The sequence below is a fragment of the Eutrigla gurnardus genome (genome assembly GCF_963514095.1).
Source record: "Eutrigla gurnardus genome assembly, chromosome: 5".
NCBI classification, from domain to species: domain Eukaryota; kingdom Metazoa; phylum Chordata; class Actinopteri; order Perciformes; family Triglidae; genus Eutrigla; species Eutrigla gurnardus.
The window spans coordinates 1,047,980-1,073,176 of NC_139919.1; the positions used below are offsets into that span (position 1 = coordinate 1,047,980).

Below are 25,197 nucleotides of genomic sequence, written 5' to 3' on the forward strand. Positions count from 1 at the left end.
GCAAGTGGGGGGTTTTTCTGCGGGGATTATCATTTTGATAGAATTTTACTTTTTGAGTTATTACATAAAAATCACACTTTCCCTCTAGAAGCCCTAAAAGGGATACCATAAATAAATAGCATTTCAAACTTGAAAAGCGAATAAAACATTTTGAACTTTGAAATGAAATTTATTTCAAACATGTAAATAATAAAGTATTTTATAAAAACATAAAACAAAACAAAATACCAACAACATGAACTTAATAAACCGAACAGTACAACCATTAGGCACTCAGTCTGGGTTTCAGGGACAGCAGATGCTGCAGATCATTGAGGCGGGGTCTCTTCAAATTAACTCTCCACATCTGCAGCAGGTGTTGCAGATCCTTTTGTTGCAGGAATGGCACTGTTGCCTTCGCCAGTCCATTACCGGCGGCTTGGATCGGGGGTAGCCATTGTCCCTGCTTCATGAGTGGGGCCACCATCGCTCTTCCCAGCTCCTCCAAAAACAAGCACCACTTATGTGTGTCCCTCTCCCTCCACAGTCGATCACCACACGTCCATATCACAAACGCGTTGTATGCAGAGACATCCAGGATGTTATAGAACAATTTCAGCGGCCACCTCCGGGTCTTGCGTCGGCAGCTGTAGATCCCGACAACCTGATGGAGGGAGAAGAATAAATAACTAGAAAATGCCCCCGCCGGGAAATTTTGAAAGGGCCACGGGGGCTACTGCCGGAGTGTATATACATTACGATGAGATTCTTTGAGATTTCAAACGAGACGGAGTTGTTTTAGAGGCAAATACAGAGACTGCTTGCTGACTGAGCTGTCAGAGTAGTCCGTTTTGAGTATTGTGATGTACTTCAAAAACTGTCCACCAATCAGAGCACACCACTCGTGTCTCCATTTTAAAGTTTAAATGGAGTTTCTAGGTGAAAGTCTGCCCGAGCAGAAGACGTTTGACTAAAAAAACTACATTTCCCACTACTAAATGTAGTTTTTAGTACATTCCTGTCCACCAATCAGAGCACACCACTCGTCTCTCCATTTTAAAGTTTAAATGGAGTTTCTAGGTGAAAGTCTGCCCGAGCAGAAGACGTTTGACTAAAAAAACTACATTTCCCACTACTAAATGTAGTTTTTAGTACATTCCTGTCCACCAATCAGAGCACACCACTCGTGTCTCCATTTTAAAGTTTAAATGGAGTTTCTAGGTGAAAGTATGGCTGAGCTGAAGACGTTTGACTAAAAAAACTACATTTCCCACTACTAAATGTAGTTTTTAGTACATTCCTGTCCACCAATCAGAGCACACCTGCTGTCAGTTATGAAGATTAGAGCTCCAGAGTGCTGTCACCATAGCAACGGCCCTTGGTGCGTGTGTGTAACTGTCTTTAAGCCTCTCTCTGCCTCTCACTATCGCTCCATTCCGGCTTTGCGGTCGCTCCGAACAAAAGCTTGCCACGCTCACATCGAAACTCCTATCGCCAAGATTTTCGCACCGTTAGCGCCACGAGACTCTGATGAAGACACTGATGACTTTTATTTTTTCCTAGTGTCAGAAATGTGGACGCTAGGGCGAGTTAGAAATGGAGTTGCTTTCAGGTTTCTTTGAAAATCTGCTTCTCGATCTGAGGCCATGGTTCTCGACCGGAAAAAGGTGGCTTGCTCCCTCCAGGTCGGGGGGGAGTTCCTGCCTCAAGTGGAGGAGTTTAAGTATCTTGGGGTCTTGTTCACGAGTGAGGGAAGGATGGAACGCGAGATTGACAGGCGGATCGGTGCAGCGGCTGCAGTAATGCGGTCGCTGTATCGGTCCGTCGTGGTAAAGAGAGAGCTAAGCCGAAAGGCGAAGCTCTCGGTTTACCGGTCAATCTACGTTCCTACCCTCACCTATGGTCATGAACTTTGGGTCATGACCGAAAGAATAAGATCCCGGATACAAGCGGCCGAAATGAGCTTCCTCCGCAGGGTGGCGGGGCGCTCCCTTAGAGATAGGGTGAGGAGCTCCGTCACACGGGGGGAGCTCGGAGTAGAGCCGCTGCTCCTCCACATCGAGAGGAGCCAGTCGAGGTGGCTCGGGCATCTGCATCGGATGCCCCCTGGACGCCTCCCTCGGGAGGTGTTCCAGGCATGCCCCACCGGGAGGAGACCCCGAGGAAGACCCAGGACACGCTGGAGTGACTATGTCACCCGGCTGGCCTGGGAACGCCTTGGGGTCCTCCCGGAGGAGCTAGGGGAAGTGTCCGGGGAGAGGGAAGTCTGGGCGTCCCTGCTCAGGCAGCTGCCCCCGCGACCCGGTACTGGATAAGCGGAAGAAAATGGATGGATGGATGGATGGATTTACATTGGAGCGGATGAGGAGAAAAACAGACTTGGCCGCGCTTAGAGGTTGCTAGTTCAAATTCTATAAATCTCACAGAGTTTTTGAGCACATTGTGAGAGACAGGACAAGTTTGTCTACAAAATTGGAAAATATCACATCTGTAGAGTGAAGATTGTGGCCGGGAGGAGTTTGGAAAGGAAAAAAATCTGAGAAGCCCTCACACTCTAAGCGATGATGTCACCCACTCTAGCCCAGAAGGTTCCGCGCAATACACACCCATTGTAATCTCATGATTTCTCCCAAAACGATCATGGTCATTGAACAGTGATTGATCAAAAACTCTATGACCTATTGAAACGTGGATTGACACACCAGGACACAAGACTTGTGTCTACGTTTTAAAGTTTAAATGGAGTTTCTAGGTGAAAGTATGCCTGAGCAGCAGGCGTTTGAAAAGCTACGATTTCTGCTTCTTTTTTTTTCGCTCGTCCCATTCAAGTCAATGGGAAAATTTCAGTGGTTTTTCGCGACTTACGTCGCGAAAAATTCGTGTTCGGCTAAGAAAAGTAATGGCACGCCGATCCCGATCGAACCACATGTTTTGATATATAATTTGTCCTACAACTCTTAAAGCTGTAGGAGTTTTAGGCAATCGAAATTCGGAGGCAAAATAATAATAAGTAGGAAAAAATCCTATGAATAACAATAGTGCTCGGTGCGATTGCACCGTGGCCCTAAATATATGAATACAGAGACAGAGAGCGGGCCTGGAAGTCAGCTGTGAACATCACAGCAGCTGTGATTATATCAATTGCTTGCTCCAGGTTGAAACACGGCTGGAAATGTCGCTCCATGTTGGCAGACAGGTAGAAATGTAGAATAATGGCCCGGGCTATATTTATAACTTATCTGGTACTCACGCCTGAGAGAAGCGGAGGGTAACAGATAAGTTAGTCTCAGGTGCACCTGCAAACAAATTGAGGCGCCTAGCTGCCTTGTTTACATTCAGATTCACTGCTCGTTTATTCCCAAACTTCTCAGGTTGACATAGGGGGGCTTTGTTCACCTTTTAATCTTTTACTTCAGACACTTGAATCAAAGAAAATGCTGTGAGAACCATGGATTTTACAGATCTCATCTCTCTTGCATTTTTTTACAGAAGAATTAACAGGATTTCACATTTCTGTATTGCAATGGCAGTAGAATGAAAATAAGTTTTTTTTAATGGTTGTCAATGTGCCCTGAAAGGTCTCTAAGAGGAAGAGTGTGAGTAAATGGTCTGGACAATGGAAAAACTTTTGGTTAGTGGGTCATGCTATGTAGAGTCGAGGTGAAGTCTGAACAGGTGAGTCTTGAGCCTTTTTCGGAAAATGGCAAATGACTCTGCTGTCCTGACATTAGTCGGGAGTTCGTTCCACCACTGAGGCGCCAGAACAGAGAAGAGTCTGGACTTTGCTGAGCGACATTTGTTTGATTTCAGCGATGGCGGTACCAGCCGGCCAGCTGAAGTAGAGGAGCGAAGTGCTCGCTTCGGGGCATGAGGTTTGACCAGTGTTTGAAGGTAGACGGGTGCCGTTCCATTGATGGCCCTGAAGGCCAGTGTCATCGTCTTGAATTGGATGCGTGCTGCAACAGGGAGCCAGTGGAGGTCACGGAGGAGGGGGGTCACATGGGAGAATTTGGGTAGATTGAAGATAAGGCGTGCTGCAGCATTCTGGATACGCTGCAATGGTTTAATCGCAGAGGCCGGGAGTCCGGCCAGGAGAGAGTTGCAGTAGTCAAGGCGAGAGATGACCAGTGCTTGGACCAAGAGTTGCGTTGCATCCTTTGTGAGGAAGGTCCGAATCCTGCGGATATTGTAGAGGGCAAATCTGCAGGATTGGGCCACAGCAGTGATGTTGGGGGTGCAGGATAGTTGGTCATCGAGGATTACACCCAGGTTCCTCGCAGTTGACGACGGCAATACTGTGATGCCCTCGACAGTGACCGACAGGTCCATGTGAGGGCAGTCTTTCCCTGGGATGAAGAGGAGTTCGGTTTTATTCAGGTTAAGCTTGAGGTGATGTGCAGTTGTCCAGACAGAGATGTCAGCCAGACAGTCCGAGATGCGAGTTGCAATGTGAGTGTCAGAGGACGGGGGAAAACAGAGGAACAGCTGGGTGTCATCTGCGTAGCAATGGTAGGAGAATCCATGCGATGTGATAACAGAACCTAGTGATCTGGTGTATAGTGAGAACAGAAGCGGTCCTAATACTGAGCCTTGAGGGACACCCGTGTCCAGAGAGCAGGGTTTGGACATAGAGCCATTCCATGTGACCTGAAAGGTGCGATTTGTCAGGTATGATGTAAACCAGGTGAGAGCAGAGTCAGTTATGCCAAGTTCAGCCAGAGTGGAGAGGAGGATTTGGTGGTTGACTGTGTCGAATGCAGTAGATAGGTCGAGGAGAATGAGAACGGAGGAGTGGGATTAGGCCCTGGCGTCTCGCAGGGACTCGGTCACTGTGAGGAGGGCCGTCTTAGTGGAGTGAGCAGTCCTGAATCTTGATTGATTAGGGTCTAGGAGGTTGTTCAGCGAGAGATAGGATGACAGTTGGTTGTAGGCGGCACGTTCCAAGGTTTTAGAGAGGAATGAAAGAAGAGATACAGGTCTGTAGCTTTGGATGTCAGTAGCTTCTAGGGTGGGTTTTTTAAGGAAAAGGCTTCACGGTAGCTGTCTTAAAATCCGCTGGAATGACACCTGAGGTGAGGGAGGAGTTGATCAGGGTGGTGAGGAATGGCAAGATGTCGTGTGATATGTCCTGGAGAAGAGAGGAGGGAATCGTGTCGAGGGAGCAGGTGGTGGCACGGTTAGATGTAACAAGTGCGTGAACGTCTTCAGAGGTGAGGGGGGTAAAGCTGGTAAGACCATCCGAGTTTAGAGTTGGGGGAGATGTCTTCTGGGAGGGAATAGGCGTGAATGAGGAGCTGATGTTATTTACTTTCTTGGTAAAGTAAGTTGCAAAGTCATCGGCAGTAAGGGAGGAAGGGGGGGGGAGGGGTAGGAGGGGTGAGGAGGGAGGAGAACACAGAGAAGAGTTTCCTGGGGTTGGAGGCAGAAGAGTTGATCTTTGCCAGGTAGCAGGCAGATTTGGCTGCCGAAACAGTTGAGGTGAAGTCAGAGAGGAGGTGGTGGTAATGAGCAAGGTCCTCGTGCTGGCCCGATTTCTTATCCAAAGCGCTTTACAGTAATGACTGACATTCACCCATTCATACACACATTCACACACCGATGGCGGAGTCAACCACGCAGGATGACAGCCAGCTCATCAGGAGAAATTAGGGTGAGATGTCTTGCTCAGGGACACCAGGCACTCAGCTAGGAGGAGCCAACAGTTTCTCTGCTGGTTGACCATGAGCTTTTCGCATGGTCCTAGTGCCCCCTACATATGGATTATATATATTTCAAGCCAGCAAAATCCAGGTCCTTGGTACCAAGGAGAGGGAATGTGATAGACTCCACTTCTCTCTTGAAGGTAACTGCATTCCATCAGGCATAGAGAAACCCATAAACGAACCAAGAACTGGAAGGATGGTTGATGATGGGAACAAGCGATGGACCAAAATATCTCGTGGACTGAGATGTGGAAGGCAGAATCTGTCATATCCAGTCGGTACATGACGTTCTGCCCAGCCCATGCCTCTTCTGTTCAGGGAAGGCTGAAACACCATCATGTTCCTTGTTCCAGGGAAGAGGAACACTGGAGCACATTCTCAGCAGCTGTCTTAAAGCACTGGGGGAGGGTTTCTAACGCTGGCGCCATGTGCAGAAGGTAGTTGCTGAATCCATCTGCAGTGCCATTGACCAGGTCAAACATGTCCGACCAGACACTGGTCACATTGGTGAGAGCAGAACCAAAGCCTGAAACAAAAGCCCAGGCAGGTCGAACATCACATGACTGGCAAATGAGGGTGGACCTAGCGAAACAACTCACATTCCCTATTACACTCTTAGATCGGATATTGTTCTGTTCTCAGAAACATCAAAACAAGTGATCATACTCAAGCAAATGGTGCCCTGTGAGGAGCAGGTGGAGGAGGTCAGTGAGCAGAAAACGGGGAAATATACAGAACTGGTGGAGGAATGTCATAGGTGGGTGTGGCGTGCTAGGTGTGTGCTCATTGAAGTGAAGGGGTAGGGGTAAGTCTGCAAGGCCTATAACCTCCTGGGCATTACTGGGGCATGTTAAAGACAAGTCATCAGCAGAGCTGCAGAGACTGCATCACAATGGCTGTAGATCAGGAGGGACAAGCCATGGTCAAATGCTGCTTGGACAATTGATGACACCTGGTCGGTTGCCAGAGTGAGGTAGGGCTGTCAACAAATATTCTAAATTTGTATATATATTCGAATAGTTCTTACAAACAGAATTTCAATGTGAAAATTAATATTCAAATCATATGTAAAAAAAAAAAAAAAAACACAACAGCGGCAGCAGCAGCGCGACTGTCTACTTTGTGGGTGGGCGCGCACCTGAGGTCAGGTCCTGTACTGACTGTATATTGCATGAATAAAATAGACTAGATAGGCTACAACAGCTTCATGCACTGGTTTGATTAGTTGCCGTTTCATGCCAAGGAAAAGTTCCATGTTTACCACAGCACAGCTCGCTCGGAGTGTTCAATGTCGGTTCTATTGTAAAACTCCAATTAATGTTTATAATATTTGTTTCAATCACTGAATGAAGCCTGCCATATATGGGACAAGAATCAACAACCTTAAATTGCTTGCACAAAACTCTTGATCAGCACTCAGCATTTATTAGCATTTATTTTATTGTTGTCGTTCATTTAAACCGCTATGCGCAGAGAGTGTGAGGGTGCGGGAGGGAGAGAGGGAGAGAGAGAGAGAGAGAGCGAGAGCAAGGTCTGCGGTCTTGGCCATTAGTTCATTTACTTATTTTTGTGTAGGTAATATGTTGTTGAATATGTTTAAACTTATATAAATTACCTATACAAGTAGTTATGTCTTGTTGTATTAATTTGTCCTGTTATAGACGTGCCTAATGCGCAACCAGAAATGTTTGAATATATGTATATTTTTAAAGGGAATATTCAAACGTCATTTTTGAGCAATTTTGACAGCCCTAGTCTGAAGTTGAAAGACCGGAAACCCCTGATGATCTCTGGTACTATCACTGATGATGTGCATCTCTAATTGTATGAAGCTACCATGATGTTTTTCAATTAAAAAGCTGGACAAAACAAATCAGGGAAGATAACGTTGTATTTGTGATGAAACATGGCTAAATTAGCAAGCTAGCAAGCCAAGCGTATTGCCGTGTTAGTGTGAGACCTGAAATGTAGTTCACTGAGCGGTTCCACACAAACTAAATATAGTTACGCTATATACTACATTTTTGTCTGGAGAAAAGAAGGAAGCTGCTTTGTATCTTGTTGGTAAGTCAGAAACTAATTGTAGATTTGGGTTTAGGCGTTCTGTGAGTAGAGCTAGTTGTAACATTTAGTCTTGTCTAGATAGCTTGTTGTTTAAATCCTTGTGAAGCTGATCTTACTTAGTGGGCAATTACCTAGTTTCAGCCAGCTCAGCTCTAGTCAATAGACTTGATTGGAGGGAGGGGCCTCAGTCTGCGCATCAGGTAAACTGAGCACTTAAGAGCTTGTCACTACAGCGTCAGCTGCAGCATCAGGACAGCCAAACGAAGACAGGGAGTCTATCTGTGGGAGTTAGGGTTGTAAACGATAAACCGATGCGACCGGATATTCAGTTCAACAAGTGAGAGATACGGCTGCATCGGTAGCAGCCTCCTCAATCGATACGAATTATCAATGAATTCCTAGATGAATCGGTTACAGAATCATGGATCGGGTATCGCAAGACTTTGAAGCGGATGGCGGCATTACACCAGCGTCTCTAAAACAACGCGAGAGCTGAAGCTGCCCGCAAAACGCCGTAGCTGGCTAGCTTGTATGAGTTATAAACAAGGGACAACATGGAACATGGAGGAGGTGGATGTGGAGAGGCGGGCGAAGCACAGGTAGGCGGCTGCGACGCTGCCGTGTGACCGCAGGCACTCCACGACCGCATGTGAGAGACGGATGGCTTTGAATCGCTTGTGTCTCAACTTGCGCCACAAGAGGCGGCCGCAGCATGGGTAGCGTCCACGACACTGTCCTGTGACCACCATCCAACGATTCAGCCAGACTTTTTTTTGGTCCACGTCTAAAAATAAATACATTGACATGTGATTTTGTTGTTGTTGTTGCCAGTGCCATACATCCACAATGTTTGGGGATATGTGGTATTTTACATATTTGAAAAGAAACTATTGTCACTTTCATAGAATCGGCTTCTTTATTTTATAAAATATCTACAACAAATATTAACCATAGAATCGAATCGTATCGTTCTTACACTGTATGGAATCGATTCAAATTGAATTGGTCTGTAATAAAAGGATATCATTTTTGAATCAAATCGTAACCTGTGTATCTAGATGCATATCGAACAGTTTATCACAAAGAGATGTGCAACCCTAGTGGGAGTCCATCGAGGAAGTCCATTGAGGTAGGCATAACATCTCAACCACCTCCCATCACAGCCATGTGTCCTATTCCAGTCAGGACATCAAACCAGAGAAGATGTTGCCAGAGACCATCGCTCGAGGCTGTAACCCATCCAATCTCTGCCACCCACCATTCTCCACCGGTACGGAACTTGAAGTACTAGGGGGACTATGGAACTGCCAGTCTTCAGAAGGCGGACACCATCTCAGTGTATGCCTCCCTGCAGACTCTCCACTTCCTGGCCCCTACGGAGTACTGGATCACCCCAGAAAACACTGCCACCCCAGCTGCTCTTTCAACTGCCTACTCGTTTTCACACTCCCCAAGACGAACAGGGCTAGGAGGAGGAACTGGGCTCCTCATCTCACTCAGGTCCTTCCTCTGGACCACCTATCCCAATCTGCACTTGAATTCCACGCCGTCTCTGTCACCCTTCCTTTCAAGCTCAACATCATAGTGATCTATCGCCCACCCGGTCCTCTCTGTGACTTTTTAGATGAGATGGATGCCCTCCTGAGCTGCTCCCCTGATGATGGCACACCACTCGTTGTCCTCTGTGACTTTAACATCCACCCGGGAAAGCTGCACTCATCTGAATTCAATGACTTCTTCTCCACATTTGACCTTGCACTCTCCCCCCTCCACCCACTCATCGGGCCTGTTACCAACTTGACCTTGTCTTCACAAGATCCTGTGACGTCTCCGCATTAGCTTTTACCCCGCTCATCGTGTCCGACCACCAATTTGTGACTTTCTCCCTCCCCATGAAGTCCACCACATCCCTCCCGTCTATGCCTCGAACTGTCACCAGCCACCGCAACCTGAAATCCCTCACTCCCTCCACTCTCTCCTCAACTGTTCTTTCCTCACTACCATCCACAGAACAATTCTCCCTAATGCCTACTGAGGAAGCCTCCTCCATCCTGATCTCCTAACTCTCCTCTTCTTTGGACTCTCTCTGTCCCCCCACCTCATCTCCCTCCCCTCCCTGGCTGTCCGAACCTCTGTGAACCAACAGATCATTGTTGCGAGCAGCAGAGAGAAAATGGAAGAAATCGGGCCAGGACGAGGACCTTGCTCCACCACCTCCTCTCTGACTTCACCTCAACTGTTTCGGCAGCTTAATCTGCCTTCTACCTGGCAAAGATCAACTCTTCCGCCTCCAACCCCAGGAAACTCTTCTCCATGTTCTCCTTCCTCCTCACCCCTCCCTCTCCTTCCTCCCTTACTGTTGATGACTTTGCAACTTACTTATTCTCCTACCATTGTTATGCAGATGACACCCAGCTATTCCTCTCTTTTCCCCCAACCTCTGACACTCACATTGCAACTCGCATCTCGGACTGTCTGGCAGACATCTCTGTCTGGACAACTGCACATCACCTCAAACTTAACCTGAATAAAACCAAACTCCTCTTCATCCCGGGGAAAGACTGCCCTCGCACTGTCGAGGGCACCATAGTATTGCCTTCCTCAACTGCAAGGAACCTAGGTGTAATCCTCGATGACCAACTATCCTGCACCCCCAACATCACTGCTGTGGCCAGATCCTGTTTTTTTATTAAACTGGAGCTTTCAGTGATTATGGATATTTATGTTATATTTCTGGCCACCAGGCTTATATTCACTTGCCGTTTAGAGCATGTTTTGCCTTTAAGCCCTGAAAGCATCAGAATCAGTTTGATAAAGGCTGTTTGTGTTGTGTTCTCTCACTGCAGGTGCTGAGGGAGTCATTAGAGCTGGTGCTGCATCAGACGAAGTCCCTGATGATTAATTCAGATAGTAATCATCATTCCACTCTTCATAACCACCACCACCTTCTACTGAGGCAGCAACTAGAGGCACTTGACATGGCTGTGTGTGAGCTGCAGGTGACCTCTCTTCTTGGTTCTACACGTTTCACAGCAACATTTGAAAGCTGACTCCTCTTCTGATTTAATAGAAGAGAAGTGTATCCCAATGTTTAGGACTGTGTGGATGAGAGAACAAGAACAGCAACACATCGGCTGTGTGTCAACTAAGGAAACACATGATCTTGATCTACTTACTGATTTTGAAGAGCAGTATAGAGATACTACAAAACAAACAACAATTTAAATTCATTGAGTTTGAAAATATTGAACCTGTCCTAGTCCTGCTCTATGTGTAAATTGTCCTGAGGTAACTTTTGTTGTGATATGACACTATAAACAAAATTGGGAAAAAACAACTACGGAAAAGATAGGGGGGGCTTAACCTCCATGATGTAGCCCAACAATATTTCATCATCATTGCTGAAATAAGCACCAGATACACCAGGAAAACCAAACGGGAAACAGGACTAGAATACGCTCATGATTTTCAGAGGCAATACAAGTCCCAACATCACCCAGGGACAAGCGTTACAGCGACAGTGGCGAGAAAAATACTGCCTTAATAGGCTTTTGGGCAGAAATCTCATGCAGCCTAGGCCCTTGGGTTCAAACTGCATTTGGTGTTGGTAGTAGTATAGCAGTAGTAGCATTAGCAGTAGTGGTAGTATTTACAGAAGCAATAGTATCAACAGTAGTAGTCCATGGCAGCAGGCACAGCCATGCGACATGGTTGGGATGGATCCATCTCGGCGTAGACCAAAAAGCAGGAGTAGTTGAGCAGTCACACAGCGGGCAGGTGGAGCTACAGTATGGTGTTTCCAGCGTCAGGCCAGTTAGCAGTCTGCATCGGTCAGGACCTCAGTGGACTCTGCTGGACCTGAAAGCATAGCCAGACTCCCAGGAGTAATGAGTAAAAGAGCTAACTATAATGGCAATCCCATCAATAGTTTAGGCCCGAGTAGAATGACTTCCGTTTTATCTGAGTTTAACATCAGGAAATTGTAGGTCATCCAAGATTTTATGTCATCAACACATGCCTGGAGTTTAACTAGCTGATTGGTTTCTTCCGGCTTGATTGATAGATATAATTGAGTATCATCTGCATAACAATGGAAGTTTATAGAGTGTCTTCTAATAATGTTGCCTAAAGGAAGCATATATATGTGGAATAGAATTGGTTTCGAGCATAGAACCTTGAGGATCACCATATTTAACTTCAGTGTGCCTAGAGGATTTTTCATTGACATGCACAAACTGAGATCAATTGGATGAATAGGACTTAAACCAGCTTAGTGCGGTTCCTTTGATGCCAATGAATTTTCCCAGTCTACATATTAGAATCTCATGGTTAATGGTGTTGAACGCAGCACTAAGATCTAGCAGGACAAGTACAGAAACCAGTCCTTTGTCAGAAGCAATTAGAAGGTCATTTGTAATTTTCACCAGAGCTGTCTCTGTACGATGATGTACTCTAAATCCTGACTGGAAGTCCTCAAGTAGACTGTTATTGTTGAGAAAGTCACACAGCTGATTGGCGACTACTTTCTCAAGGATCTTAGAGAGAGTTTTGCTAAAACCCCTGGATCTAGAGTAGGCTTCTTAAGAAGAGGTTTAATTACAGCTACTTTAAATGACTGTGGCACATAGCCTGTTAATAAAGACACATTGATCATATCTAGTAAGGACGTGCTAACTAAGGGTAAGACTTCTTCCTGGTTGGTATCGGGTCTAGGAGACAGGTTGAAGGTTTAGAAGAAGAGATCTTTGACATTAGTTGGTTGGTAAATATATATCAGGTCTTAATGCTGTTTTTATTTCTAAGATTCCTGACTTTGAGGGAAACGTGGTTCCAATTGACGTGAGTAATTTTGTCTCTGATAGCTAAAATTTTATCATTAAAAAAGTTCATAAAGTCTTTACTACTAACTTCTCTAGGAATACATGGCCCAGTAGAGCTGTGACTCTTGAAACACTGACACTGAAACGAAATCTAAGGTTGTTTTTATTTTCCTCTATTTAAGATGAGTAGTAGGCTGCTCTGGCATTACGGAGAGCCTTCTTATAAGTTTTAAGACTGTCTTGCCAGACTAGGCAGGATTCTTCCCATTTGGTGGAGCGCCAGAAGATTTCAAGATTACGCAATTGTTGTTATAATTTACGAGTTTGGGAGTTATACCAGGGAGCTAAGTTCCTTTGTTTTATAGTTTTCTGTTTTAGCGGAGCAACAGAGTCAAGAGTCGTTCTCAGTAAGCTTCCAGATTCATCTATAAGAGAATCGATCTGGGAGGGACTAAAACGAACATAGAAGTCCTCTGTTTCATTAGGACATGGAAGTAACCTCAAGACTGGTGGAATCACTTCCTTAAACTTAGCTACAGCTCTCTCCGATAGACACCGAGAGTAGTAGCTTTTTCCTAGAGGAGCGAAGTCCAGCCGCAATCATTCAAAATGTAAGTAATGGTCGAATAAAGAAGAATTTTGAGGAAATTAGAAAAAAAACGCCATTAGATAAGACGAGGTCTAGAGTGTGGTTCTTGTAATAACTTTGTACTAATATGACAGTGCTAATATATCCATAACAGTTGAGGAACACAGAGACCAACTTGTACACGTCTGCACTCCTTTATTGTAACACTCAGACTACCAAACACAGTCAATATCCTAGCATTGCAGCATAACTAAGTGACCACTAGATGGCGGTGTTTAACCAAAAATGATATAGCATTTCGCAGCTAAGCAGTTACAGTATCAATATACTACAGTTCTGACAGTGAATTGGTTTATGTACACTCTGACTGAAGCCAATAGAATCTATTAATGAAGTAAATGCTACACTAAGGCTGTCATTTACAACGTCCACATGGACATCAAAATCCATCCATCCATCCATTGTCTATACCGCTTATCCTGTATTCAGGGTCGAGGGGGGCTGGAGCCGATCCCAGCTGTCATTGGGCAAAGGCAGGGTACACCCTGGACAGGTCGCCAGTCCATCGCAGGGCCGGACATCAAAATCCCCCACAATAATAACTTTATCTGATTTAAGGACTAAACTTGATAGAAACTCAGAGAATTCAGATAAGAATTCAGAATATGGACCAGGAGCACAATACACTATAACAAACAGAATTGGCTGCATTGTTTTCCAGTTTGGGTGTGAAAGGCTGAGAATCATGCTCTCAAATGAGTTATAATTTAGTTTTGGTTTCGGATTGATTGATAGGCTTGAATCAAAAATGACTGCAACTCCTCCTCCACGTCTGCTGCCTCGAGATCTATGAGTATTAATATGGCTGGGACTAAACTATTTAGCTGTGGTTTAATAGTATAGTTAGTATAGTATAGTTTAATAGCAATAACCAGATGATAGATGTTTGTTATGTCTGTCTGCAAGATGGCTGCTTGGCCATGCTGACATTGTAGCTTCTCCATCAACACTCAAAATGTCATCTAGACATAAATACCACAGAGACCTTGTTCTTTGTACCATGCCATAGTTTATACACATACATTGTACACATATTTTGTTCTAGCCTATATACTACTATGAGCTACTTTCGTAGAGCTCTGTGTGACCACACTGATCTAGAAACATATTGTTTTCGGACTGTAAAACCAGAGAAGGTACAATAGTTCACGTCAGCCTCCTGTTATTGTAATTCTGAGAAGGAGAAATCAAGATCTTCTGCCTGCTACGGTTTTCTGCATTCAGGGGGAAAGAAATGCAGAACTATTATCAAATACAAAATAAACCAATAAATAAACTACAATATTAAGCACTAATACAATCAGAAAGACTAATCCACAGATAGTTAGTTTATACCACCTTCAAAAACAGGTGAGACATATGAAATACATTGATATGACAGGACAGCAAAACCTTTGGAATAAGGTGTAAAGGCTTCTCACAAGAAAAGATGTTTTCCTTTCTTGCATTCTGCATTGTGCAAACCAAAGTATGTTCATGTAATGTGATCAATTTCAATCACTCTTCCCACTAGACCTTCTCCTCTCTGATGCTGAAGACCTTCTCGTGCGACTGCAAGAGGATGTCAGGGGAGATCTTTGAACAGACCATGCCTTCTGCTGTCCACTGGAGACCAAACCTCAGGACAGGTATGTCTAGTAATGCACAGTCTGTGAATGAACTACAGCAGATATTTGCTGATGAAACTCATACTGTAAGCTTGGCTTCTGACTAGGGTCATTTATACATAAAAGGATGGAAAGTGGAAGTAGAATCTGAAAGATAAAACCCTTATGTTGCCTGATGTCTAAGAGCAGTCTTTCAGACAAAGCAGGTCAGTCAGTCAGTGGGAAATGTACAAAAAGAGATCCAGGGAAGTGTGGGTCATAGAGATAGGCAGGACACGACATATTCTTTGTTTATAGGTATAGCTCATTGAAATAGAACAGGAGTATAACAGACATGTAACTGTTTTCAGTGGTCATGTGACTAGTACAAAAGAAGATGGTGATTGTTGTTATGGTATACAGTTCAGCATGAAGAGAGCAGCTCTGGATGCCTGGGGAGTAACTAGGTAGCTAGATATCTTGTCCTTCTCCATATGAGGTGGAGGGACTGTTGGACCCATCTCTGTCTGTTCTACTCCTGTTTTATTTCTATGGTGTAGCTTCACAGGGGAGACACAGCCAGAGACACAACCAAATGCTGAAGAGTCTAGCATCAGCCACTGAGAGTAAGCTCTTCAATGTAAACTCAGTGGATGCCAGGAGAGAAACAAGATGTGATTCTGTTTGTCTGTGACTCATAGGCACAAATAAACAACAGTCAATAAATAATAAGTCAATAGAGGGGGATGATGTCTAGTGCCTGCAAATGTAAAGGTGGCTATTGCTTTGTGGCTTTTCCATTTCACATTAGAAAACACGGTCATCACTGCTGTAGTGTTTGTAATGTGAAATGTAAAGCTGGAGATGTCAACACATCTAGAACACACAGAATACTGTGGAGGTACAGGCTAAAGAGGTCACCGTTCATCAGAGCCTGAAAGCGAAATCCCCACAGCAGCTGTAGCTAACGTTAGCACAGAAGCCGTAGCCAATGTTAGCACAGCAGCTGTAGCTAACGTTAGCACAGCAGCCGTAGCCAATGTTAGCACAGCAGCTGTAGCTACCTACAGCACAGCAGTCGTAGCTAACGTTAGCACAGCAGCCGTAGCTAAGTGCACCTGCAGTGTTAACACACCTGCAGCCAGCTTCTATATCTGTAACTTTCAGGATACATGCTCGTACCGTTTACAGTCAAAATACACATTAGTGACCATCATAAAAATCCTTCTAAAACATTAAACAAAAATATTTATTCCAACATTGCTCTGATCATCAACAACAGTGTTGCCCTGGTGACTGACTGTAGAGACGGTGTGAGTCGAGAGAGAGATGGATTTGTTTCATGTGGTGTTTCATAATATAGTCGTTGAGGTTGAGTCGGCTAAGTTTTTTTAGCTGATCTGCAATTAAGCACATTCACCAACACAATTCATGAGAAGTTCATAATACCACACTTCTATAGCACTTTTCAAAACAAAGTGTTTTACAACACACAGATACTGGTTTTCCAGGGGAACGTTGATCGAACTTGTACATATTACTGTGCATTGATTATTGTGTGTTTCTTTGTCGGTGCACAGGTTTTCCCAGCAGTCCCAGTGAGTATGCATATGTGGCCGCTCAGACTGTGATTGGTCAGGTCTTAGAGGGTGTGGCACCGTTGTCTGATGATGCCCGTGTCCAAGCTCTGAGTATAACTATGACGGCTTTCATGGAGGCGTGGATGGAACACATCCTCAAACAGAGGATCAAATTTAGGTAAGTGTCTGGTGTAGAGGGAGTCATTCTCCAATCAGAAGATTAGCCATCAGTGTATGAATGTGTGTGAATAAGTAAATGTAGACTGAATGTAGTGCAATGCGCCTTGAGTGGTCGAAAATACTAGAAAAGCGCTGTGTATTTGCAGGTCCATTTACTATCATACATTACCAATACTACCGTGTTATCTTCCAAACCCATGAAAAAACAGAGATTACAGTTTTTTTCAATCGCTAACAAGCGCTTACCCATACTTAAGATACTTTTTCGAAACTCTTAACACAGACTCACACCTTCAAAGCACAATTGGCCAAATCGATCATTTTCTTCTCAAAAACACATTTTGTTCAATATAAACTAACTCTAAAATAGAACACATCTTTCTCTGCACACACTAACTTTACCAAAACACTGGAAATCTGACTCAAAATGAAATGATTCTGTCAAAGAATAACACTTGTTAATCAAAGTATACCAGGTTTCAAAATACTGGCTATTGTTGACATTACAAGAACTGCATAGACTTTTATGTTTCAGTTTTACAGGTATTTGCATGCAAAACATACAATCCACCGTTTTTACACTAAATTTCTTGGTGTATGTCTATAGTCTGTATGTAATGTTCACATTCAAAAGCATTCCAGTAAAAAGCAAATCAGTGTTTTTCCTTTACGGTTTACTACAGGAGGTACAGTAGAAATACTGTTTACAGTATGATGGAACAGAAAAAGTTTTACAGTATTGCTTACAACAAAATATCCATGAAACACACAAGAGCATTCTGAACAAAAAAACAGCAAAAAGCCCAGATAAAAAGTTTGTCTTTTAATGTTTCTGTTTCCAAAAACATCACTCCTCAAAGTCTTCCTTTTACTGTATAAGTATCAATGTAATAGAAAAAAATAACCCCTGCCACTGAGTCTAAGCCAGACTGGAATCAGCTGTGGTTGGCCCAATTTACCCAACATAAATCAGCTGTGTGTCAATTATTCACTTGTTTATTATCAGCTGAGAAATATTGTTTTTGAACTGATATCATTGCAGAAGCAGAGGTTTTGATACTGTATCTAAGGTTTGGAATATTGTTTTTGTTATTGTGGGATGTTGTGTGTTAACATTCGTAAATAATACAAAAACAATCCATAATTTTGTTGGGAGGTATAGCTTGTCTGTTAAGAAAATGTAAGCATTGTGGAAATAAACATGACACAACATGACATGTGTGAATGGTATGGCCACAAAAGACCGATGCTGTGCTAATTGTGTTTAGAGTTTTGAAAATGTGACCACTGGTTGGACAAATGCTTGTTAGCGACTGAAAAAAACTGTATCATGCCATTCCCCTCCTGCCTTATCATCTATCAGCAGGAGGTACAGGGCCTTATGAGCAACATTCCTGAATTTCTCTCATATTTTCTCCTAAAAGAGAAAAAATAAGAGAACGTTTTTAACCATCCATATCTGCTCCACCTGGTGTGTTGCCTGCTGATTCACACTTCAATATTAATTGGAGGTGTGAGTCGATCGTTTATTATTTACAAAGGTAACGCCCTCTAAACACTATTTAAGCTGTTGTGGGAATACCCTGACACCTTTCCAAGAGTTGGAGAGATGCTACCAAAAAGAAGAACTACGGCAATAAATAAACTTCAATGTAAATGTGTGAGTCAGTACTGGTGTCACATGAAACTCAGAAAACATCGAAGAGCACTACATCAGCCATTCTGTGTGCTGAACACACCTGATATCACCAAAGATATTTTAGTCTTAATTGAACCTTAGCTAAGTCCTGCCCCTCAATACAGACTGGCCAATGATAACATAGCATCGGCCAGTTCTGATTGAGGTTCCACAACTCTCCAGCTCTGCCACAGAGTCTCATGCTGTTATTTCTGGCATTTTCCTCATGCTCAGGCTGGATTTGAGGAGTAGGAGCTCGTCCTGGTTAAACGTTGTGTAATAGTATTACTCACAGATATATGTTTCTAAAACATCACATTTCTACCTTAAAAACGGTTGCGCTAATCTTAGCAGAGCACGTTAGCACATGATTAACTAGCGTTAGAGGTTCACAGGGCTGACATGTAGAGAATATTAATCTAAATGTATTTATATGATATCCATGCTTAAATCTTCTTCAAATGTAAAGCTTTGTTGAACTTCTTCTTATCTCGCTCAGAGTGCTTTCAACGTTACTCTTACCTAAGAGAAGAACAAACATTAGAAAGCATTGGTGAATCCCAGAAAACAAAAACTAAATCAGAACAGATTGTTGATACAAACAAAAATAAAGGAGGGCATATATTGTATTGCTTCCTGCATGAGGCCCAATGTGACAGCATTACAATCTAGAATAAAATTAAAATATACAATATAATTTTATCTGAAAATCAATGTCTGTTTCTATTGTGTCAACCCTCATACATGGTAAATGTATGTGTGTGTGTGTGTGTGTGTGTGTGTGTGTGTGTGTGTGTGTGTGTGTGTGTGTGTGTGTGTGTGTGTGTGTGTGTGTGTGTGTGTGTGTGTGTGTGTGTGTTGCTCCTCCTCAGTGTGCAGGGAGCTCTCCAGCTGAAGCAGGACTTTGATTCTATCAGAGACTTGATCCAGTCAGACAAATACGGTCTGTCAGCTGAGCTCCACCAGCGACTGCTCAGCCTCCGGTATCATGTCCTGCCTTCTTTTATTAGTCTTTTATTACATGTTTTGACAATGTCAAATAATCAAATGACACCTATATGCAAAATAATAACAATAAGAGAAAAAGATAAATATATTATACATAAATATATTGTGTGCTGTGTTAGAGCCCGACCGATATGGGCTTTTCCAGTATTATGGAGTAAAATATCCCTATATACTGTGTGTGTGTGTGTGTATATACTGTATATATATATATATACTATCATACGATCTAGTAGTGCTCTTAGGATGGGCTTACTTACTTACTTATTAACTTACGGAGCAGATGTTCGTCACACGATACTGTTACTGCATAAACTGTTTAGAGGTCCGAAAATCCCTCCGATGGGTCTTAAAGTAAATAACGTACAGTCCCTTAGGTTCCAAAATGCATATTTCTTTTGTTAGTTTATAATGTAAAATGTGTCATATAGTGGTTAATGTTGGTAATTGTGATTTTTGTGCAGGTTAATATTTTTGCCAGTTTGTAAGGTGGCTGTTACAGTTCATCACTACAGCTGTATTTTGCTTCAAAGACAGGGCTCAGGTTTGTTGTGTTAAAACAACGCTACAAGTTGTGAGCTAGTGTATGTGGCAGTGCACTCTGCTGGCAAAACTATGTAATGGCAACACTTGAACAATGTTCATGAGCCTGTAGCTATGAATCATGGGACATTCCCAGAGTAGGTGTAGGTATTGTTCAGAAGGGTCCAATAAAAGAGACTGACCATCTTAAATATACATCCTGCCTTAAACTAACTAGTCAGAATGCAGTTTGTGTTAATCTACACCAGACAGACCCTTCTTGATGATAGAAGTGCTGCCCTGTATCTCACTCCAGACCTGAAGCTGTTTTGACATGTCATGACAGGTGTAATTGATCAGATAAACTATGGTCCCATTATATTTAGTGTGTCACAGCCACACCTACAGTAAATGGAACAGGGCCATATTCAATATTATTAATTACTTCTGTGTTTACCCTACAATGACAAGTCAACATGGCAGCAGTTCAAATGGCCTGTTGGCCCCATGTTTACATATGCATCGGGTTGTCACTTAACAAGTCCAAATATAAAACAGCCAGAGAGAGGATCACCTTTCTTGGTGTTTCTAACTGTTTTATTGGACACAGAGATGCTGTGTGTAATACTGCCATAAAGAAGATTCACCATTACATATTCATAATGCTGCCCCAGTGGATGATATCATTAGCATACCAGCATTACACATCAACAAAGCATTGATTCTCTGTGATAATTAGAGAGCTCTGTTCAAGAGCTGAAGCATACTGAAGCACGCATATTATCCAAGATATATTTCTCAGAAATTGTACTCTAAAAACGATGTTTCTAATATTTAAAGACCAAGGTGAAGGTAGTCATCCTTCTCTCTGTCTGCAGGGTTTTTCAACAAGTGGACTCTGCAGTGGTGTGTCTGCTCCAGCAGCCGCAGACCAAACCATACCTGCAGACCCGAGCCTGGGAGCCTTTCAGCCGCTGCTGTGAGTAGACACCAGTCAAAGCATATCTTAATAATGGTGATCATTTCAAGTAGTAGTGGATTTGAGGACATTGGGCCTCATTCACCAATATCGTCCTATGTTTTTTCTTAAATTTGTTCTTAAGCAAGTTCCGAAGAAAAGTCTAAAACTATTAAAAATGTTTGAATTCCCTCTGGTGGTGTCGGGAGACCTGAATGCTCTCTCGTCATTTAGAAATGAATGTGGGACTTTTATTATGAAGAATTTACAGGAAATGAGACGTTATTACAAATCTAGAGTTGCTTTGCTTAGTAAAACAAGTGTACTAATGTTGTAGGGAGGAAGAGTAAGCAGCTAAGTAGACTTTTATTGTGAAGAATATAAGAAATTAAAATGTTCATCACTGTTTTATGGGTTAGGGTTAGGCTCCCCAATCTGTGATGTCCTTCTAGAGAAAGCAGATAGATCATAACATTATTCTTTAAAAACTTTAATGTCAGCAGTGAGAAAAAATGCATTTGAATGGGTGTGTGTGTGTGTGTGTGTGTGTGTGTGTGTGTGTGTGTGTGTGTGTGTGTGTGTGTGTGTGTGTGTCACCCTCAGGTCCAACTAACAGCAGCAGAGACAGCATGGATGCAGCAGTGGGGAGCAGTATAACCAACCTGAATTGTATGGAGGGCGAGGACCTGACTCAGTCTGACACCCCTCCAGTGAACCCATCCAGCCCCGGACAGCCCTACCTCGCTCCAAGGTATTCCAGGACTGCTCAGTGATGGCTTTGTATCAGACTTGCTGTCCTTAAAATCCATAAAATGCATTGCAATGTATAAGATATGTTCAGACTTTGAGGTTAAGACATTAAAAATGGAACGTACATTATCAGCAGAATGTGAGGAAGTGACGTCTATGTGTTGTGTTAGAGACACATGACTGGCATGAGCATGCTAACCTACTAACCCTGCCCTGCCTTATAATTCTACATGTACCTCGTGAGGCATTAGTGAGTCACGATAGCATCCAGTCTGCCTCCGAGGACTTGTCAATCATGGTGAAGGGACAGGGTCCCATTACGTTGTGATGGCTTGTTTATTGGATAGAAGCCAAAGTCGCAGAAACAAGAAAATGACTGGCGCCCTTGCCAAACCCTCACCTCGCCCTCCCCTCACGCTTGCCTCACCCTTGCCTTGCCTTCCCCTCACCCTTGCCTTGCCCTTGCCTCACCCTCACCTCACCCTCCCCTCACCCTTGCCTCGCCCTCGCCTCACCCTTGCCTCACCCTCACCTCGCTCTCCCCTCAACCTTGCCTCACCCTCGCCTCACCCTTGCCTCGCCCTCCCCTCACCCTTGCCTCGCCCTCGCCTCACTTTTGCCTCACCCTCACCTCACCCTTGCCTAGGGTTGGGTATCGTTTGAATTTGAATGATTCCAATTCCGATTCCAATTTCTTGTTTCGATTCCGGTTCCAAACGATTCTCAATTCCGATTCTCTTAAAGGAAAACACCACCGCATTTCCATACTGGACTATGTTCTGCTCTGATCTTAGACGAGGTGATACATACCTCCCTCTCCTCTGTGCGTGCACTCAATGGCTCTTGCGCGCACTCCGCGCAGCGCTAATTTGCTAGCATGTAGCTTGTCCCAGTATATTCCTTAGGATCCAAAGGGGGGTGAAGTTAGAAGCGACCAAGCACTTCCACGTTGTCCCTATTTAAATACGGTTACGTGAGTAGTTACACGACCCAAGTTTGGTTACACAAAATGAAACATGCCAATTTTTCTAAGCGGATAACAAGGATAACTATATAGTATGGCGGAATAACAACTGGAAGCACTTCGACGTCGGCGCAGTAATATCATCACTCAAAACATGACGGGACTATATACCTTCTGCTTGTTTTCACAACCCTGTACGATGCACGTTATAACCATGATGTTTGATTGTTCACAAACTATCTTACTACAACCTGATACTTCCTCAACTTTGCACAAACTACTACAGGTAGTGCAGGCGGCGGCGTGCAGGTCACGTAGGTTCTATTGACGGAAGTAAGAGGGGGAGCGGAGTGATGATATTACTGCGCCGACGTCGAAGTGCTTCCAGTTGTTATTCCGCCATACTATATAGTTATCCTTGTTATCCGCTTAGAAAAATTGGCATGTTTCATTTTGTGTAACCAAACTTGGGTCGTGTAACTACTCACGTAACCGTATTTAAATAGGGACAACGTGGAAGTGCTTGGTCGCTTCTAACTTCACCCCCCTTTGGATCCTAAGGACATGCTACATGCTAGCAAATTAGCGCTGCGCGGAGTGCGCGCAAGAGCCATTGAGTGCACGCACAGAGGAGAGGGAGGTATGTATCACCTCGTCTAAGATCAGAGCAGAACATAGTTCAGTATGGAAATGCGGTGGTGTTTTCCTTTAAGAGGCAGGGTAAACAAAGGATAGTTTAGGATATTTTAAATGAGCAAGCTAACCAACGGTCTTTCTGAATGAAATAATCTGACATTCTCCATCAATTTTAATTCTATTAACTTTTTACTTTTTATGAACTTTACTATGAATTTCTCACAGGGCTGTTTTCAACTACAATATCAAATCTATGAACTTGAATATAAATATTATAAATTATGAATACATTTTCACAGGGGTACACTTTCCTCAAGAGAGCTTTATTTTTGAAAACCTCATGAAAACACATTTACACACGTGTATGATGCTGCAGATACTTTAACATGTTACCGTGCTCCCACTGATGGGCTAACCTGGTGCAGAACAGCAAATAAACAATAAGAAACAACTTGTAAAACCTTCCTTTTGTTGCACCGTCATCTTCCCCTTTGCGTGAACTCTATGGTGAACGGAGTAGGCTCAGCACATCGCGGAGTTGTGTAGTCACCAGCCTGGCTTACGTTAGCGATCTCAGGTTGTAAATTGTTTATGAAAAAATACGTGGGCTAATTGGTTAGCTGCCTCAATGTTGGCGCAAGACATATTATTAATTGTTTAACTCTCCGGATTCGGACTGCAGTGCAGTCACTGCGGTGCCACGCTGGGGGTCGGAGCCGGACCCGGACCGAAAGCCAGAGGAAGAGGCAGCGGAGGACAGTCGGCGCAGCGCGTCAAAGACGGGGCACACATTTATTTCTACTCCGTGAACTCGGAGGAGGTGCTTTTTCATGTTTCGTCATGCACCCTCCTATGCACGAAATAATCTTGTCGCAAATGTTGCATTTTGCCGAGATTTCGTTGTTTTTAGAAAAGTGAAGCCACACTTTGGCCAAATCGCAGCCATTTGCTTGAGCCCTTCACCCTGACTCCCTGACATTCTGATAGTATGCACCCAGTGCTATTTGTTCAGAGCAAGTAGCCAGGTATTACACGTTGCACCTTTTAAAGTACCTCTAAAGGTTCTGCTTTCTTAGAAAATAAGTTGTACGAGGTGTTGTAATGCAGTTCAGTAGTGTTTTTACCTTGTGCTGCAGTCTGGCTCTGGGTGCTGCTCAGCGGGAATGGTTGGACCTGAGGATCCACAGCAACACTCGTCGCTGGAGGCTGCCGGGACTGCAGTGTCTCTCCAAGTCTGAACCCTAACACACACACACACACACACACACACACACACACACACACACACACACACTCAAGTTTCATGAAGTTCTCTGATTCTTTGCTTTGGTGTCAACAAACAAAGTGTGAAATAAATGTTCAGGAAACCTTTTATCCTTGTAAGTAAGACAGTGTACATTTTTGTGGAGGCTCCTTGTGAATGATGTAAAATGGATGTATTTCTTATTGTTGAAAATATTTGTATTAATTAACAAAAATATTTGTTGTACGACTTGTCAGCAAACCTATTTTTATACTCCTGAATTAAATGCAGAATTTCATCATCATTACTTCCTGATAAAGTGTTATTTTTATGTGTATATGGTGTTTTATGTGTAACTGGAACTTGTCTTTAAATGGTCTTCATAAAATACCTGATAAACAGTTTCCAGCTGAGGGTGAACTACTCTCTTTAGCTCAATTGGATTCAAGTCTGGCTTTTATGACTGAGCTGCTCAGAACACTCAAAGCTACAAGCTTGTGAATGACAAGAGCAGCAACAACTCACCTTAGTTTGAAGGCCTTTGCTTCCTTTTTACGTTTTTGTGCCATGTTTTGGGCAGAGGGTGAGAGTGTCTCTAGTAGAGGGCACTGCGGATCCCTCGGCAGTTGTTCCCACAGAGATCAATCAGCTTGATCCTTCTATGGGAAAACGGTGGAGGGCCTTATGGATGATTTTCATATTCATATATTAATATCTCCACTTGTCAACAAATCGGGGCACCATCTGCTGTTCAACAGGAATTAACAGAGTTCAATTTAATGAATCTGACGACCACTATTAATTAGTTAAGATATCAATGAATCAATCTCAAACTTAATTGTAAGTTTATTCATATTAAGTTAATTAATATTTATTGAACT

At 43.5% G+C, this 25,197-nt stretch overlaps 1 protein-coding gene and 1 long non-coding RNA gene across 7 annotated transcripts in view; one reads left to right on the top strand and one right to left on the bottom strand.

Moving 5' to 3' along the window:
- Positions 1–24,651, top strand: part of ccdc142 (coiled-coil domain containing 142) — a 119,557-nt gene extending 94,906 nt beyond the window's left edge. For 4 of the 5 annotated variants that reach the window (XM_084009532.1, XM_084009534.1, XM_084009533.1 and 1 more), the window contains 7 exons: positions 10,592–10,744; positions 14,728–14,842; positions 16,381–16,558; positions 19,111–19,221; positions 20,644–20,744; positions 21,327–21,474; positions 24,210–24,349. In XM_084009532.1, coding sequence (XP_083865658.1) covers positions 10,592–10,744; positions 14,728–14,842; positions 16,381–16,558; positions 19,111–19,221; positions 20,644–20,744; positions 21,327–21,474; positions 24,210–24,318 — 915 coding nt within the window. In that variant the 3' untranslated portion in view covers positions 24,319–24,349. Of the gene's footprint in view, positions 1–10,591; positions 10,745–14,727; positions 14,843–16,380; positions 16,559–19,110; positions 19,222–20,643; positions 20,745–21,326; positions 21,475–24,209 lie in introns of all 5 variants that reach the window. The other variant, XM_084009531.1, reaches the window with a different exon arrangement.
- LOC311013490 lies at positions 16–24,439 on the bottom strand. 2 transcript variants are annotated; one of them, XR_014597145.1, is made up of 3 exons: positions 24,340–24,439; positions 24,198–24,307; positions 16–643 (listed from the first exon to the last, which is right to left on the bottom strand). It is a non-coding gene; the product is annotated as an uncharacterized lncRNA (long non-coding RNA). The 2 variants fall into 2 exon arrangements; XR_014597146.1 differs by lacking the exon at positions 16–643 and adding an exon at positions 21,396–21,520.
- Positions 24,652–25,197: the final 546 nt, after the last annotated feature.